At 45.7% G+C, this 19041-nt stretch overlaps 2 protein-coding genes across 4 annotated transcripts; one reads left to right on the top strand and one right to left on the bottom strand.

The window, feature by feature from the left end:
- Nucleotides 1–71: 71 nt before the first annotated feature.
- Nucleotides 72–12002, top strand: LOC109887072 (golgin-45). Of its 3 annotated transcripts, none has more exons than XM_031820991.1 (8): nt 72–191; nt 409–426; nt 697–807; nt 963–1477; nt 3076–3275; nt 3372–3500; nt 5964–6210; nt 6314–12002. In XM_031820991.1, exons 3-8 carry the CDS (start codon nt 780–782, stop codon nt 6506–6508), a joined length of 1314 nt encoding a protein of 437 aa, XP_031676851.1. In that variant the 5' UTR covers nt 72–191; nt 409–426; nt 697–779; the 3' UTR covers nt 6509–12002. The 3 variants fall into 3 exon arrangements, with proteins under 3 accessions (XP_031676851.1, XP_031676849.1, XP_031676850.1); XM_031820989.1 differs by having other exon boundaries at nt 649–807; XM_031820990.1 differs by lacking the exon at nt 409–426 and having other exon boundaries at nt 649–807.
- Nucleotides 11188–17238, bottom strand: LOC109885857 (tRNA methyltransferase 10 homolog C-like). Its single transcript, XM_031820988.1, has one exon. The coding sequence runs from the start codon at nt 16900–16902 to the stop codon at nt 15082–15084; it is 1821 nt and encodes a 606-aa protein (XP_031676848.1). The 5' UTR covers nt 16903–17238; the 3' UTR covers nt 11188–15081.
- Between the last annotated feature and the right edge of the window lie 1803 nt (nt 17239–19041).

The following is a 19041-nucleotide window of genomic DNA, read 5'->3' as shown; positions in this document are numbered from 1 at the left end:
TTTACTGATCGTGAATCAGATTTGGGATATCTGTTTACTGTCCCCACTATGGATGAGAAATCGTCCAAGCTGATTCAGAGTCTGTTTCCTGTCGGACACCCCTCCACGTCCGCCAAGCCAACAGTGTCCGGTCGGTGAGAACACAAACAAGATGGCGACCAAGATTTAACATAGGAAATATTTTTTATCGGGTAAACAACAGTATGTGCATGTTTATTCTGATACCGTTTTGATATCTCTCTACGTTACACTCATGCTAGTTATCAATGTTTATGTCCAGGGTTTGTTGTTTCCTACTCGGTTTGCGTTGTTGTTAGTTACTGTTAGTTGAGGAAAGCTGAACTCCGTTCTCTTATATCCTTATCTAACCGGCTGGGTGTTGATCATGTGTTGACACTGCTGTTAAAGCTCCTCCACAGATAACAGGTGAGTTATTTTATCCCTGGAGCTCAGCCAGAGACTGAACTAGCCAAGTAAACAACTAGTTGGAAAGGGCAGCTGTTTTGACTCTTCATTTTACCAATTCAAAACATATTAAAAAATAAATAATTGAAGGCAGAAAAAAGTCCATTAGCTAGTTACAGGAGCTGTGTCGAGATTCTCTCGCTACTTTCTTATTTTATTTGATTAATTTAACATGTCTAACAGGGTGGTAAACTCAGAATCAACATTTGTCTGTCTGTCTTCGGGAGAGAGATCTAACTGCCATCCTGGAAGTCATCCACCGCCCTGTCCCTCTGCCATTCGACTGGACTGTTGTGAAGACTTCCTCTACCATCATGTCTACCGCTGCAGTAGCAGACAGAGGTAAGCCGTTATCACCCCTATCATTCCACAGACTGTTGTTTACATCCTCCCCCTGCATCCTCTCAGCCAATCACACACAGCCATGTTGAGACCTGATAACTCCTCCAGCCAATACATTGAGAGAGAGAGAGATAACATTCCAGAATGTTTGCCAGGTTCCGTCCGTCCAGTCAGGGGCCCCGGCGACGGCATGGAGACAGACAAGCCCCCAGTCGCTAAGGAGATCGGTGCCATGGATACGCCTCTGTCTTCGGTGCCACTACTTAAGGTAGCTAGTCCCAAACAAAGCCCCAAGAAGACGCACCCTGCCCCCGCCAGCCTCCAGCACAGCCCCCACTCCACCCCCCAGCAGAGTCCCAGAGCCACCCCGTCTGCCCCCCAGCCCCACGGTGTGCTCCACCTGGGGAAGGTTCCCCGGGAGGCCTGCATGGTGGTGGAGGCGGTGAGGATCGTTGTTCCCCGTGCCGCCATCAGCCGGAGTGGGGGTCATGTGGGTCCGGCTGAGGAGAAAGGAGAGGCCTGGGCTGGGCAGCAGATGGAGGAGCGGCCCCCCTCTCCCTCCCCTCCTCTGGAGGACCTGAGAGGAGCCATGGAGAAGCTGCAGAACTCAGAGAGAAGACTGCTGCAGGACAAGGAGGGGCTCCTCAACCAGCTCCACGTGCAGACTGAGGTGGGTAAATGAGTTAACGTAAAGGCTCAGTGCCATCAAAAACATCATATTACTGTGTTTTATATATATTTCCACACTGAGTTTGGAGAACTACTGTGAAAATTATGATAAGTCCCTTTTAGTGTAAGAGCTGTTGGAAAAGACTTCCTGAAATTTCAGCCTGTTTTGGTGGGGTTGAGGTTTGGCCTGCCTGGTGACATCACCAGGAGGTAAAGTTAAAATAGGCCTGGTGACAGACTAATAATTTAATAGACCAATAAGAAAGAGTTCCAAACCTCTCTGCCAATAACAGCTAGTTTTCAGTTTTCCCTTCACCACCCAGGCCACTCCCAGACAGTCCAAACTAAATTCTTGGTTGAGAAATTATTCTTAGCTAAGAAGCTATTTCTGTTTCTTTTTCTAAAACCATTTTTAATTGAAGACGATTACGGTGAGGACCTTAATTGTTCCCCAGAAATAATTTGATATTGAGAGATAAAAATAAAAAAAACAGTTTGGGCCTTTAACACTATGAAACACATTATTTGGAATTGTTCAGTGACTGTAGGAGTTAATCTGGACCCTGAGTTTTGTTCAGTGACTGTAGGAGTTAATCTGGACCCTGAGTTTTGTTCAGTGACTGTAGGAGTTAATCTGGACCCTGAGTTTTGTTCAGTGACTGTAGGAGTTAATCTGGACCCTGAGTTTTGTTCAGTGACTGTAGGAGTTAATCTGGATCCTGAGTTTTGTTCAGTGACTGTAGGAGTTAATCTGGATCCTGAGTTTTGTTCAGTGACTGTAGGAGTTAATCTGGATCCTGAGTTTTGTTCAGTGACTGTAGGAGTTAATCTGGATCCTGAGTTTTGTTCAGTGACTGTAGGAGTTAATCTGGATCCTGAGTTTTGTTCAGTGACTGTAGGAGTTAATCTGGATCCTGAGTTTTGTTCAGTGACTGTAGGAGTTAATCTGGACCCTGAGTTTTGTTCAGTGACTGTAGGAGTTCATCTGGATCCTGAGTTTTGTTCAGTGACTGTAGGAGTTCATCTGGATCCTGAGTTTTGTTCAGTGACTGTAGGAGTTAATCTGGATCCTGAGTTTTCAGCACTTGCCTTTGTCCCGATAAGGATAGTACTTGTGTTTTCAGAATCTGTTGGCACATGAAATACAGTACTCTGGCCCATATTTGAACCGACACAGCTCTGTATTGTCCTATAGGTGAACAGAGAGTTGAAGAAGCTGCTGGTAGCCTCTGTAGGTGATGACCTGCAGTACTCTGGTCCATATTTGAACCGACACAGCTCTGTATTGTCCTATAGGTGAACAGAGAGTTGAAGAAGCTGCTGGTAGCCTCTGTAGGTGATGACCTGCAGTACTCTGGTCCATATTTGAACCGACACAGCTCTGTATTGTCCTATAGGTGAACAGAGAGTTGAAGAAGCTGCTGGTAGCCTCTGTAGGTGATGACCTGCAGTACTCTGGTCCATATTTGAACCGACACAGCTCTGTATTGTCCTATAGGTGAACAGAGAGTTGAAGAAGCTGCTGGTAGCCTCTGTAGGTGATGACCTGCAGTACTCTGGTCCATATTTGAACTGACACAGCTCTGTATTGTCCTATAGGTGAACAGAGAGTTGAAGAAGCTGCTGGTAGCCTCTGTAGGTGATGACCTGCAGTACCATTTTGAGCGTTTGGCCAGAGAGAAGAACCAGCTGATCTTAGAGAACGAGGCTCTGGGTCGCAGCCGGGCCTCCACAGCAGAACAGCTGGAACGCATGTCTATACAATGTGATGTCTGGAGGAGCAAGTTCCTAGCGTCCAGGTAGGGGTGAGGGGGTGACGGAGGGAAGGAGTGTGTGTGTGTGTGTCAGTGTGTATCAACTGACTGTTGTGTGTGTGTGTGTGGTATCTCTTCAAGAGTGATGGCGGAGGAGCTGACCAATGCCAGGGTTTCTCTCCAGCACCAGACCAGAGAGGCTCAGAGCGCCATCACAGACCTGCTGAGTGAGAGAGACGAGTTCTCTAGAGACATGATGCTAACCCACAGGTACAACACACAGACATGATGCTAACCCACAGGTACAACACACAGACATGATGCTAACCCACAGGTACAACACACAGACATGACGCTAACCCACAGGTACAACACACAGACATGATGCTAACCCACAGGTACAACACACAGACATGATGCTAACCCACAGGTACAACACACAGACATGATGCTAACCCACAGGTACAACACACAGACATGATGCTAACCCACAGGTACAACACACAGACATGATACTAACCCACAGGTACAACACATAGACATGACGCTAACCCACAGGTACAACACACAGACATGATGCTAACCCACAGGTACAACACACAGACATGATGCTAACCCACAGGTACAACACACAGACATGATGCTAACCCACAGGTACAACACACAGACATGATGCTAACCCACAGGTACAACACACAGACATGATGCTAACCCACAGGTACAACACACAGACATGATGCTAACCCACAGGTACAACACATAGACATGATGCTAACCCACAGGTACAACACACAGACATGATGCTAACCCACAGGTACAACACACAGACATGATGCTAACCCACAGGTACAACACATAGACATGATGCTAACCCACAGGTACAACACACAGACATGATGCTAACCCACAGGTACAACACACAGACATGATGCTAACCCACAGGTACAACACACAGACATGATGCTAACCCACAGGTACAACACATAGACATGATGCTAACCCACAGGTACAACACACAGACATGATGCTAACCCACAGGTACAACACACAGACATGATGCTAACCCACAGGTACAACACATAGACATGATGCTAACCCACAGGTACAACACACAGACATGATGCTAACCCACAGGTACAACACACAGACATGATGCTAACCCACAGGTACAACACACAGACATGATGCTAACCCACAGGTACAACACACAGACATGACACTAACCCACAGGTACAACACACAGACATGACGCTAACCCACAGGTACAACACACAGACATGATGCTAACCCACAGGTACAACACACAGACATGATGCTAACCCACAGGTACAACACACAGACATGATGCTAACCCACAGGTACAACACACAGACATGACGCTAACCCACAGGTACAACACACAGACATGATGCTAACCCACAGGTACAACACACAGACATGACACTAACCCACAGGTACAACACACAGACATGATGCTAACCCACAGGTACAACACACAGACATGACACTAACCCACAGGTACAACACATAGACATGACGCTAACCCACAGGTACAACACACAGACATGACGCTAACCCACAGGTACAACACACAGACATGATGCTAACCCACAGGTACAACACACAGACATGATGCTAACCCACAGGTACAACACACAGACATGATGCTAACCCACAGGTACAACACACAGACATGATGCTAACCCACAGGTACAACACACAGACATGATGCTAACCCACAGGTACAACACACAGACATGATGCTAACCCACAGGTACAACACAGACATGATGCTAACCCACAGGTACAACACAGACATGATGCTAACCCACAGGTACAACACACAGACATGATGCTAACCCACAGGTACAGTAGGACTTCTATACAACACACAGACATGATGCTAACCCACAGGTACAACACAGACATGATGCTAACCCACAGGTACAACACACAGACATGATGCTAACCCACAGGTACAGTAGGACTTCTATACAACACACAGACATGATGCTAACCCACAGGTATAACACTGACATCACGCTAACCCACAGGTACAACACACAGACATGATGCTAACCCACAGGTACAGTAGGACGTCTATACAACACACAGACATGATGCTAACCCACAGGTACAACACACAGACATGATGCCTACCCACAGGTACAACACACAGACATGACGCCTACCCACAGGTACAACACACAGACATGACGCTAACCCACAGGTACAACACACAGACATGACGCTAAGCCACAGGTACAGTAGGACTTCTATACAACACACAGACATGACGCTAACCCACAGACATGATGCTAACCCACAGGTACAGTAGGACATGATGCTAACACACAGACATGATGCTAACACACAGACATGATGCTAACCCACAGGTACAGTAGGACATGATGCTAACACACAGACATGATGCTAACACACAGACATGATGCTAACCCACAGGTACAGTAGGACTTCTATACAACACACAGACATGATGCTAACACACAGACATGATGCTAACCCACAGGTACAACACAGAGACATGATGCTAACCCACAGGTACAACACACAGACATGATGCTAACACACAGACATGATGCTAACCCACAGGTACAGTAGGACTTCTATACAACACACTAGTGGTAAAACTCACATAGGAACATAAAGTAATTGAGATACCCACCACAGTACCAGCGATACAGAGGATGTGTATGTGTGTCTCTCTCCCAGGTCTCTGGAGCAGCTGCTGGTCTCTCTCCAGTGGGGTCGACAGCAGACCTACTACCCCAGTGGCCAGCCACTCAGCACGGGAGAACTAGCCCTAGCCAATCACAAGCTGGCGGACGCCATCAACTCCCGCCTGCTGGGGAAGGTTGGGCCAGTAGGGAGCAGCAGTGGAGCCGGGCTGGGAAAAGGAAGACAGGCCTCAGAGCTCCCTAACACCTCACACACGCCGGCTGAGAAGATGGCTGAGAAGGTAGGAAGTGGAGTGGGACTCCCCAGCAGGACTCTCACACTGGCCTCTATCCAGAAACAACCCGCTCACTCTTTTTGTCTTTCTCTCCTCCTTCCCTTCTCAGGTGTTGAAGATCCTGGACCCTATTTCCTGTTCAGACAACGAGGAAGAAACCTCCCCCCTCTCTATCTCTGACTCCTCCCCCTCGGCCTTCCTGACCAATAAGAAGAGCATCGGCCGGTTCCACCCTTACACTCGCTATGAGAACATCACCTTCAACTGCTGCGAGCGCTGCAGCGGAGACATCCTGGTACTCTAGGGGTCAGAGGGCAGGGGTCGTGACCTTTAACCTGGACAGGTCAACGCAGGCCGCTGTGAGGAACACCAGTCGGCTCTCCCTCCGTCGAACCGTCTGGTTTCACAGCGACCTCAGAGCGGGACTTGACTGGAAGCACGGCAGAAGCTGACGAAACAACCGTTGATTTTAATTGGCTGATGTCTCAGTCCGTCACCGTCTCATAACTCTTAGAACCTCCCACGACATTGTGGGCTTCAGAACGTGAGCAGAGCAAGTGATTTAAACAAGGAAGTGAGTTCGGTATTCCATCTTAGAATCAATTGGGCTTCCCAAAAATAATATGGTCAAAATTATATAGCACGTGTCAAAGTCATTCCACGGACGGCCGAGTGTCTGTGGGTTTCTGGTCCTTCCTTGTACTTGACTGGTGAATTGAGGTACCTGATTAGTAAGCAACTCCCTTCACCTGGTTGTCTAGGTTACTAATTAGTAAGGAACTCCCCTCACCTGGTTGTCTAGGCTACTAATTAGTAAGGAACTGCCCTCACCTGGTTGTCTAGGTTACTAATTAGTAAGGAACTGCCCTCACCTGGTTGTCTAGGTTACTAATTAGTAAGGAACTGCCCTCACCTGGTTGTCTAGGTTACTAATTAGTAAGGAACTGCCCTCACCTGGTTGTCTAGGTTACTAATTAGTAAGGAACTGCCCTCACCTGGTTGTCTAGGCTACTAATTAGTAAGCAACTTCCCTCACCTGGTTGTCTAGGTTACTAATTAGTAAGGAACTGCCCTCACCTGGTTGCCTGGGCTACTAATTAGTAAGCAACTTCCCTCACCTGGTTGTCTAGGTTACTAATTAGTAAGGAACTGCCCTCACCTGGTTGTCTAGGCTACTAATTAGTAAGCAACTTCCCTCACCTGGTTGTCTAGGTTACTAATTAGTAAGGAACTGCCCTCACCTGTTTGCCTAGGTTACTAATTAGTAAGGAACTGCCCTCACCTGGTTGCCTAGGCTACTAATTAGTAAGCAACTTCCCTCACCTGGTTGTCTAGGATACTAATTAGTAAGGAACTGCCCTCACCTGGTTGTCTAGGCTACTAATTAGTAAGCAACTTCCCTCACCTGGTTGTCTAGGTTACTAATTAGTAAGGAACTGCCCTCACCTGGTTGTCTAGGCTACTAATTAGTAAGCAACTTCCCTCACCTGGTTGTCTAGGTTACTAATTAGTAAGGAACTGCCCTCACCTGGTTGTCTAGGCTACTAATTAGTAAGGAACTTCCCTCACCTGGTTGTCTAGGCTACTAATTAGTAAGGAACTGCCCTCACCTGGTTGTCTAACTCTTTGAGAGAGGTTACACCAGACCTGTCATTAGACAGTCATTCATAAGGGAGGGAGGGAGAAACATTTTAAGACTGTTGGGACTAGCTTTTAGCTAGTGAGTCATGACACCCTCAGTGTTAGACAGCATCTATTGAGAGAACCCTGCTGAAGACTAGTGAGTCATGACGTCATGATTCCCTCAGTGTTAGAGACAGCATCTATTGAGAGAACCCTGCTGAAGACTAGTGAGTCATGACGTCATGATGCCCTCAGTGTTAGACTGCATCTATTGAGAGAACCCTGCTGAAGACTAGTGAGTCATGACGTCATGATGCCCTCAGTGTTAGACAGCATCTATTGAGAGAACCCTGCTGAAGACTAGTGAGTCATGACGTCATGATTCCCTCAGTGTTAGAGACAGCATCTATTGAGAGAACCCTGCTGAAGACTAGTGAGTCATGACGCCCTCAGTGTTAGACTGCATCTATTGAGAGAACCCTGCTGAAGACTAGTGAGTCATGACGTCATGATTCCCTCAGTGTTAGACAGCATCTATTGAGAGAACCCTGCTGAAGACTAGTGAGTCATGATGCCCTCAGTGTTAGACAGCATCTATTGAGAGAACCCTGCTGAAGACTAGTGAGTCATGACGTCATGATTCCCTCAGTGTTAGACAGCATCTATTGAGAGAACCCTGCTGAAGACTAGTGAGTCATGATTCCCTCAGTGTTAGACTGCATCTATTGAGAGAACCCTGCTGAAGACTAGTGAGTCATGATGCCCTCAGTGTTAGACAGCATCTATTGAGAGAACCCTGCTGAAGACTAGTGAGTCATGACGCCCTCAGTGTTAGACAGCATCTATTGAGAGAACCCTGCTGAAGACTAGTGAGTCATGACGTCATGATTCCCTCAGTGTTAGACAGCATCTATTGAGAGAACCCTGCTGAAGACTAGTGAGTCATGACGTCATGATTCCCTCAGTGTTAGACAGCATCTATTGAGAGAACCCTGCTGAAGACTAGTGAGTCATGACGTCATGATTCCCTCAGTGTTAGAGACAGCATCTATTGAGAGAACCCTGCTGAAGACTAGTGAGTCATGACACCCTCAGTGTTAGACAGCATCTATTGAGAGAACCCTGCTGAAGACTAGTGAGTCATGACGTCATGATTCCCTCAGTGTTAGACAGCATCTATTGAGAGAACCCTGCTGAAGACTAGTGAGTCATGACGTCATGATTCCCTCAGTGTTAGAGACAGCATCTATTGAGAGAACCCTGCTGAAGACTAGTGAGTCATGACGTCATGATTCCCTCAGTGTTAGACTGCATCTATTGAGAGAACCCTGCTGAAGACTAGTGAGTCATGACGCCCTCAGTGTTAGACTGCATCTATTGAGAGAACCCTGCTGAAGACTAGTGAGTCATGATTCCCTCAGTGTTAGACTGCATCTATTGAGAGAACCCTGCTGAAGACTAGTGAGTCATGACGTCATGATTCCCTCAGTGTTAGACTGCATCTATTGAGAGAACCCTGCTGAAGACTAGTGAGTCATGACGTCATGATGCCCTCAGTGTTAGACAGCATCTATTGAGAGAACCCTGCTGAAGACTAGTGAGTCATGACGCCCTCAGTGTTAGACTGCATCTATTGAGAGAACCCTGCTGAAGACTAGTGAGTCATGACGTCATGATTCCCTCAGTGTTAGAGACTGCATCTATTGAGAGAACCGTGCTGAAGACTAGTGAGTCATGACGCCCTCAGTGTTAGACTGCATCTATTGAGAGAACCCTGCTGAAGACTTGTGAGTCATGATTCCCTCAGTGTTAGACAGCATCTATTGAGAGAACCCTGCTGAAGACTAGTGAGTCATGACGCCCTCAGTGTTAGACTGCATCTATTGAGAGAACCCTGCTGAAGACTAGTGAGTCATGATTCCCTCAGTGTTAGACTGCATCTATTGAGAGAACCCTGCTGAAGACTAGTGAGTCATGACGTCATGATTCCCTCAGTGTTAGACTGCATCTATTGAGAGAACCCTGCTGAAGACTAGTGAGTCATGACGTCATGATGCCCTCAGTGTTAGACAGCATCTATTGAGAGAACCCTGCTGAAGACTAGTGAGTCATGACGCCCTCAGTGTTAGACTGCATCTATTGAGAGAACCCTGCTGAAGACTAGTGAGTCATGACGTCATGATGCCCTCAGTGTTAGAGACTGCATCTATTGAGAGAACCCTGCTGAAGACTAGTGAGTCATGATGCCCTCAGTGTTAGAGACTGCATCTATTGAGAGAACCCTGCTGAAGACTAGTGAGTCATGACGCCCTCAGTGTTAGACTGCATCTATTGAGAGAACCCTGCTGAAGACTAGTGAGTCATGACGTCATGATGCCCTCAGTGTTAGACTGCATCTATTGAGAGAACCCTGCTGAAGACTAGTGAGTCATGACGCCCTCAGTGTTAGACTGCATCTATTGAGAGAACCCTGCTGAAGACTAGTGAGTCATGACGTCATGATTCCCTCAGTGTTAGACAGCATCTATTGAGAGAACCCTGCTGAAGACTAGTGAGTCATGATTCCCTCAGTGTTAGACAGCATCTATTGAGAGAACCCTGCTGAAGACTAGTGAGTCATGATTCCCTCAGTGTTAGACTGCATCTATTGAGAGAACCCTGCTGAAGACTAGTGAGTCATGACGCCCTCAGTGTTAGACTGCATCTATTGAGAGAACCCTGCTGAAGACTAGTGAGTCATGATTCCCTCAGTGTTAGACTGCATCTATTGAGAGAACCCTGCTGAAGACTAGTGAGTCATGACGTCATGACGCCCTCAGTGTTAGACTGCATCTATTGAGAGAACCCTGCTGAAGACTAGTGAGTCATGATGCCCTCAGTGTTAGACTGCATCTATTGAGAGAACCCTGCTGAAGACTAGTGAGTCATGATTCCCTCAGTGTTAGACAGCATCTATTGAGAGAACCCTGCTGAAGACTAGTGAGTCATGACGCCCTCAGTGTTAGACTGCATCTATTGAGAGAACCCTGCTGAAGACTAGTGAGTCATGACATCATGACGCCCTCAGTGTTAGACTGCATCTATTGAGAGAACCCTGCTGAAGACTAGTGAGTCATGATGCCCTCAGTGTTAGACTGCATCTATTGAGAGAACCCTGCTGAAGACTAGTGAGTAATGACTTCATGATTCTCTCAGTGTTAGAGAATGCATCTATTGAGAGAACCCTGCTGAAGACTAGTGTGTCATGACGCCCTCAGTGTTAGACTGCATCTATTGAGAGAACCCTGCTGAAGACTTGAACTCAGGCTAAGATGCTATTTATCAAATGAAATGTCGTGTATATAGAAATGCATTCCTCAATGGTGTTATGATTGTGAAAGCTTTATTCAACTTGGCAAGTCAGTTAAGAACAAATTCTTATTTACAAAGACGCCCTACAGGGGCAGAACGACTGATTTTAACCTTGTTCAGCTCGAGGATTCGATCCATCAACCTTTCGGTTACTTGCCCATCTCTCTAACCACTAGGCTACCTGCCTCCCAAGCAGTATGATTGATTCACCATCAGGTTTTTTTTTTATTCTGAGGGTTATATTTATTGAATTGATCTGATGAGTATTGTAGATGTGTGGAAACAGGAGAGGCAGGGCTGTGGTCAGAGGATGTTTCTGACAGACAGAAGGTTGTAGATGTGTGGAAACAGGAGAGGCAGGGCTGTGGTCAGAGGATGTTTCTGACAGACAGAAGGTTGTAGATGTGTGGAAACAGGAGAGGCAGGGCTGTGGTCAGAGGATGTTTCTGACAGACAGAAGGTTTTTAGTTGAAAGGTAAAAGGTTCCCTACATATTCAAGGTGTTTCTGGATTCTTTGCAGAGGGGAAGTGACCCGAAGATGTTGCTGTATCGTCCGTTTGCACTGGGAGGAGGCAGAAAGGCAGCGTTTCTGCTGTCCAGTGAGATTCGAGCAGAAATCATCTGATACCCAATGATATTAGATCTATATTTGTGTGGAATACTTCAGGAAGGACCCCTGGACTTTGTCCACATTTTGTTGTGTTACAGCCTCAATTTTAAAATGGATTAAATTCATTGTTTGTCACTGTCCTCAGTACTCTATAATGTCAACGTGGAACTATGTTTTCAGAAATGTTTACAAATGAATAAAAAATGAAAAGCTGGAATGTCGAGTCAATAAGGGAAATGGGGGAAACCTAGTCAGTTGTACAGCTGAATGCATTCAACTGAAATGTGTCTTCCGCATTCAACCCCTCTGAATCAGAGAGGTGCGGCTGGGGCTGCCATAATCGACATCCACTTCTTCGGTGCCCAGGGAACTGTGGGTTACCTGCCTTGTTCAGGGGAACAGTGGGTTAACTGCCTTATTCAGGGGAACAGTGGGTTAACTGCCTTGTTCAGGGGAACAGTGGGTTAACTGCCTTGTTCAGGGGCAGAATGGCAGATTTGTACCTTGTCAGCTCGGGGATTCGATCCAGCAACCTTTCAGTTACTGTATCGAGTGTTCAACCCCTCTCGTTGTGGCTTAAATAAGTTCAGGAGTGAGAATGTGCTTAACAAGTCACATTAGTTGCATGGACTCTCGCTGTGGGCAATAATAGTGTTTAACATGATTTTCTAATGACTTCCTCATCTCTGTATTATCGGAAGGTTCCTCAGTCGAGCAGTTAATGTCAAACACAGATTCAACCACAAAGACAAGGGAGGTTTTTCCAATGTCTCACAAAGAAGATCATCTATTGGTAGATGGGTGAAAATTGGAATATCCTTTTGAACACGGTGAAGTTATTAATTACACTTTGGATGGTGTATCAATACACCCAGTCACTACAAAGATACAGGTGTCCTTCCTAACTCAGTGTATCAATACACCCAGTCACTACAAAGATATAGGTGTCCTTCCTAACTCAGTTGCCGGAGAGGAAGGAAACCACTCAGTGATTTCACCATGAGGCCAATGGTGACTTTAAAACAGTTAGAGATTAATGGCTGTGATCGGAGACAACTGAGGATGGATCAACATGGTTGTAGTTACTCCACAATACTAACCTAAATGACAGAATGAAAAGAAGGAAGTCTGTACAGGATAACAAATATTCCAAAACATACTTCCTGTTTGCAACGAGGTACTAAAGTCATACTGCAAAAAAATGTGGCAAAGAAATGAACTTTTTGTCCTGAATACAAAGTGTTACGTTTGGGGAAATCCAATACAACACATTACTGAGTACCATCTCTTTATTTTCAATCATAGTGGTGGCTGCATCATGTTATGGGTATGCTTGTAATCGTTAAGGACTGGGGAGTTTTTCAGGATAAAAAATAAACAGACTGGAGCTAAACACAGGAAGAATCCTAGAGGAAAACCTGGTTCAGTCTGCTTTCCACCAGACACTGGGAGAGGAGTTCACCTTTCATCAGGACAATAAACCTAAAACACAAGGCCACATCTACACTGGGAGATGAGTTCACCTTTCATCAGGACAATAAACCTAAAACACAAGGCCACATTTACACTGGAGTTGCTTACCAAGAAGACAGTGAATGTTCCTGAGTGGTCGAGTTACTGCTGACCTAAATCTACTTCACAATCTATGTCAAGACCTGAAAATAGTTGAGTAGCAATGATCAACAACCAATTTGACAGACAGAGCTTGAAGAATTTTGAAAATAATAAATGGGCAAATGTTGCACAATCCAGGTGTGGAAAAGCTCTTAAGAGATTTACCCAGAAAGCCTAGCAGCTTTAATGGCTGCCAAAGGTGCTTATCTAAGGTATTGACCATTAAGGTTTTCACTTTGTCATTATGGGGTATTGTGTGTAGATGGGTGAGAATTATTCACCCTCTGGCAAATTAGTTGTTGATCATTGCTAGACGGCCATTTTTTTTTTAGGTCTTTCCATAGATGTTCAAGTAAGTCTAAACTATCTAGTCAGGAACATCCACTGTCTTGGTCGCAACTCTAGTGTAGATTTGATCTTGTGTTTAAGGTGTGTGAATACATGAGATATTTCAGCTAATTTCTTTTTCCAACACGTTTGCTAAAATTTCTCAACACATTTTCACCTTGTCATTATGGAGTATTGTGTGTAGATGGGTGGGATAAAAAAAATAATAAATTGAATCCATTTTGATTTCAGGGTCAAAAGGTCAAAGGTTATGACTACTGTACTTTCTGAAGGCATTGTATCTCCCCGATGAAGAACCTGAAAACATTTCACTTTTAAGAAAACGAAAGTAGATGAAAGTATAAATAAGAATGTTTTTTTGGGGGGGTTCACAGTTGTTGATGTTGACCATTTTCACTTTGTAAAGATTTTTCTAAATTCCTTAATGTCAGAAAACAAAATTAAAGATGAGTTAAATCTATTTACTGTTTAGTGAGCCGGATGAGGAGGTCCTGGACTGGCGTGGTTACACTTGGTCTGTGGTTGTGAGGCCGGTTAGACGCATGGAGGGAGCGATTTTGGAGGCAGTTTATGGTAGAGAAATTAACATTAAAATCTCTGGCAACAGCTCTGGTGGACATTCCTGCAGTCAGCATGCCAACTGCACACTCCCTCAGGCCACTTTAAGATGTGTGGTTTTGTCACACAACACAATGCAACAGATGTCTCCAGTTTTGAGGGAGTGTTGGAATTGGCTGACTGACTGCAGGAATGTCCACCTGGAGCTTTTGCCAAAGTGGTATTTTATTGTACCCCAGCACAAGGTGCACCTGTGTAACGACCATGCTGTTTAAATCAGCTTCTTGATATGCCACACCTGTCAAGTGGATGGATCATCTTGACAAATAAAAAATGCTCACTAACAGGGATGTAAAACAAATGTTGAGAGAAATAAGCTTTTTGTACATGTGGAAAATGTTCTGGATCTTTTATTTCAGCTCGTCAAACATGGGACAAACACTTCACTATATATTTTATATATGTTTTCCCTCATTGACACGAAGTAGCAAATACGCCAACGATTCCAAACAATCAACAGTCTCACTGAGTTGCTTATCAAAAAATGTTTCTGTTCATGGTCCACCTGAAGCTGTTGCCGAACTGGCCTTTTATAGTCCCCCAGCACAAGGTGCACCTGTGTAATGATCATGCTGTTTTAATCAGCGTCTTGATATGCCACACCTGTCAGGTGTTCAAGGCATTTAGAAGTGCTCTGAATCCATTAACACAACAGGGTGAAACTGAAGAACATTCAAAGGAGAAATGTCTCAGAATATTTGGCCCAATAAGGCTACTCTTCCTCCTGCAATTTCTTCCCGCTCTTGGCTGTACTGTTCCGATCCTCCATCTTGGTTTTTAGTGATGTCCGTACCCTGGTGGTGGTCTGTGTGTTCTGTCTGTTCTCTGCATCCCCTGTAGGTACTGCTTCCTTACTGACTGCTACCGTGTCTCTGCTACTGAATAAACTGTCTTTATGTCTGCTAGTGGATCCTCTCTCTCTGACCACACCATTCATCTGTTTCTGTCTCCACTCCTCCATACCATCTCTGTCTCCAGTCCTGATTGCTCTGTCTCCAGTCCTGATTGCTCTGTCACTGTCTCCTCTGTCTCCAGTCCTGATTGCTCTGTCACTGTCTCCAGTCCTGATTGCTCTGTCACTGTCCCCACTCTTCAATACACTGTCTCTTCTACTAAATGCCCTCTCTCTGTCCCCACTTCTGAATGTTCTATCACAGTCTCTGTCCCCAGCCCTGAACCCTGTGTCTCCTCTGGTTCTGCCACTAAACCTCCTGTCCTTATCTGAGCCTCTGTCTCTGTCCTGCTGGGGTTTCTCCTGGTAGAATCCATCATGTTTCCTCTTGGGTACGTGCTCCAGCGCCTCCTCCCACCTCCCACTCTCCTTCAGTGTCAGCAAGATGCGTATCATCTGATCCAGGGTCAGGTTCTTGGCCCCCGTCTCCCATTGGAGGAAGTCATCAAGCGGCAGACGGGCCGTATTCAGCTTCAGACGCTTGGCGTTGGCCAGGGAGAGCCCTGATTGGATGGAGCGGTCCACCATGGAGCCCACGATGTAGACCTTAGAGTTGTCGAAGGTACGGAGGACGTTGGGGGAGTCAGCCGTCAGGTAGACCAAGTCGTCCCGGGGGAACAGGTCCACGTGACGTTGCTCTGTGGAGGTGATGAGGAGGCGCTCCCAGGCCTCGGCGCCGTACCGTTTAACCAGCTCCCTGTGGTAACCCCCGTCCGGCTGCAAGTTACAGAAGTGTAGGTGGAAGGGGTCCGGGGCTCGGCGGTTCCACCCCTCCACCTCCATCAGCTGGGACACAGTGTTCTCCACCTCGCGACGCGTCATCTGCTGTTCGTAGGACATATCGAACACCAGCGGCTGGCCGAACACCACGGCCTGGGCCGACCTCCACCCCAGCAGCTTGTCCAGGGAACGACCCCAGAACTGGAGAAGGAAAGTGTTCCTCAGTTCCCCCTCCTCTCCTCTCACACCGCCAGGCCTGATCCTATCGTCCTCCAGAAACCTCTCACTCCTCTCTGCCTTCTTCTTCTCCTGTTTCTGCTTGTGGTTGTTCTTGTGGCCCTCCTTGATGGCCAGGTATTTCAGGTACTTCTTCTTGGAGGACTTGGTTTGGAACTCAGCCAGGATCCCCAGCTCCTCGTCAGTCATGATCTCTGGCACCAGCTTCCCAGCCTGACGCCACATCACTACCAGCTCTCTGGTGGCCTCCAGTGGGGAGACCTCCTCCTGCCCTGCTACACCTCCTCCTGGTCCTGAAGGAGCAGCACCACCACCTCCCTCCTCACCTCCCTGTTTCTCCTCCTCCATCGCTGGGACCTGAAACCTCATCACAGATTTCCATATGTCCAGGTCCAGTTTCTCTTCAGTCTGATCTTCTTTAGACTGAGGGAGGGGTACATCTTTTCTTAGTGTGGCCCCAGTATAGAGAGGCCGGTTTAGGGGTGCAGAGTGGTGGGGTGGGAGAAGGCAGGTGAGTGGTAGCTGTTTATTTGCGACAGTGGATACCAGCGGGAGACGCCGACGCAGCTCGTTCAAAAGCGGTGGGGTGAGAAACCTCATCATTTCAATGGTTTGATGATACATGCAAATGGAGTCAAGATGTTGACACTCACGTCGTTATATTTAAAGTTCCAGAAGTGTCCATCCGGAGAGGAGGAAATACCGTTCGACATGCAGACAAGATAAAAAGCGACTGTGTTTATGTTCCATAATCACGAGAAGAGAAAAAATCATACAAACTGCAATTAAGGTCCACTCTCAACAAGGACAGAATGGATCATATAATCGTGGTAGTATTCCATTGAATGTCTTACATTTGTGTCAGTCTGAATTCAATTTTACATCCGTGCTCATCGAAAAGAATGTTGAAAGGTCACGTTGAAAACGTGTGCAACGCCATTATTCAGTCGTGCTGATGCAAGTGCAAAATATATTTGTTCCGGGATTAATGTTCTGGGCATAACAATTTGTACAGAAGACTGTCTCACATTTCACCAATCATACAAAAAATATATGTTATTTTCCCACGTCAATACATAGTAAACAACGTTTAATGCAAGAGACAATTTGGAACCGGAAATTACCCTAAACTACCAACTGAGTTTAAACTTCACCTGAGTCCTGCTCAATGGTTCGTATATAAACTAGGTGACTGATAGGGGCGCTGTGTTGAAGCCACAGTGCCTCCATCTTGACACTCCCCCACCGTTGTAAAGCATATTTTGGAAGCTATAGAAAGGGTGCTCCAAAAAACGCTAAAAAGCCCATTGGGCTTCTATTATCAGAATGCTAACAAAATTAGCACAATTAATAGCGAATTTCCATGGAGGTTGCTAGCTAAATATTCTACATTCGTTTTTTGCCACGTTTATTATATTACAAACACCTTAATGCATACTTTTAAATGATATTATGTTAGCGAAACATAAAATATATATTTTTTAAATTCCTTAAAAGTATAATTGTTTTAGATTACTAATGTTATTGTTCCCAAATACTTAAATACATGTAATTTTGTCCTTGAAACATTTAAAGCTGCAATATAAACGTTTTTGGAAAACCCCACCAAATTCACATAGAAATGTGTGCTATAGATCTGTCATTCTCATTGAAAACAAGTCTAAGAATCAGTAGATGTGTGCTATTTCTATGCTTCCCGTAAGTGTTTTCATTTTTGTGTCCTTTACTTTAGGTTTTGTACACCAGCTTCAAACCACTGAAAATATATATTTTTTGGTTATGGCTAATATATTTCACAGCGGTTTAGATGGTACAATGATTCTCTACACTATACTTGCTTGTTTTGTCACATAAACTGAAATGAGGCAAACTATTCTAAATGTTAGCAACCAGGAAATGGTGGAGTGATTTCTGCATAGTGCATATTTAATTGAAATACTTTAGAATTACATTCACTCCAATGGAAGACTGCGCCTACTGGGGAGTGGCAATATGGCCGACCAGTGGCTTCAAAGTCTCTCAATGGCCAATGTATAGAATCATCAATCCATGGTTTAAATACATCTAGGGTTTATATACATCGCCCGGTGTTTTTTATTTATTGTATTCAGAGGAATGTCCCTGTATTGATGTGTAATATATTGGTATTATTGCTGCAATAATAATAATACCAAAATAATAAACATTTGTCTGATAAATATGTGTATGTGACCAATAAAAATGGATTTGATTTGAAAGAGCGGCATATGTCTGACTTGTGGATCCCGTTTTCCAAAGTATGGCAAAAGCATTGGGTAAAGTCAAATCAGTGATCGTCATGAGAAGTGGGTTAGTTTTGATTTCTTGTGTTTCTGAGGTACAGAAGAAATGTCTGTTGGACATCAAACAAGCTGATGGATATAATGTAGTGGCACCTGTCTAGGGAGGACACCTGTCTAGGGAGGCCACCTGTCTAGGGAGGACACCTGTCTAGGGAGGACACCTGTCTAGGGAGGCCACCTGTCTAGGGAGGACACCTGTCTAGGGAGGACACCTGTCTAGGGAGGGCACCTGTCTAGGGAGGACTCCTGTCTAGGGAGGGCACCTGTCTAGGGAGGACTCCTGTCTAGGGAGGACACCTGTCTAGGGAGGACACCTGTCTAGGGAGGGCACCTGTCGAGGGAGGACACCTGTCTAGGAGGACACCTGTCGAGGGAGGACACCTGTCTAGGGAGGACACCTGTCTAGGGAGGACACCTGTCGAGGGAGGACACCTGTCTAGGA

Source organism: Oncorhynchus kisutch, unplaced genomic scaffold, assembly GCF_002021735.2.
Source record: "Oncorhynchus kisutch isolate 150728-3 unplaced genomic scaffold, Okis_V2 scaffold3811, whole genome shotgun sequence".
NCBI lineage: Eukaryota > Metazoa > Chordata > Actinopteri > Salmoniformes > Salmonidae > Oncorhynchus > Oncorhynchus kisutch.
This window is presented reverse-complemented; position numbering and strand designations above follow the sequence as displayed.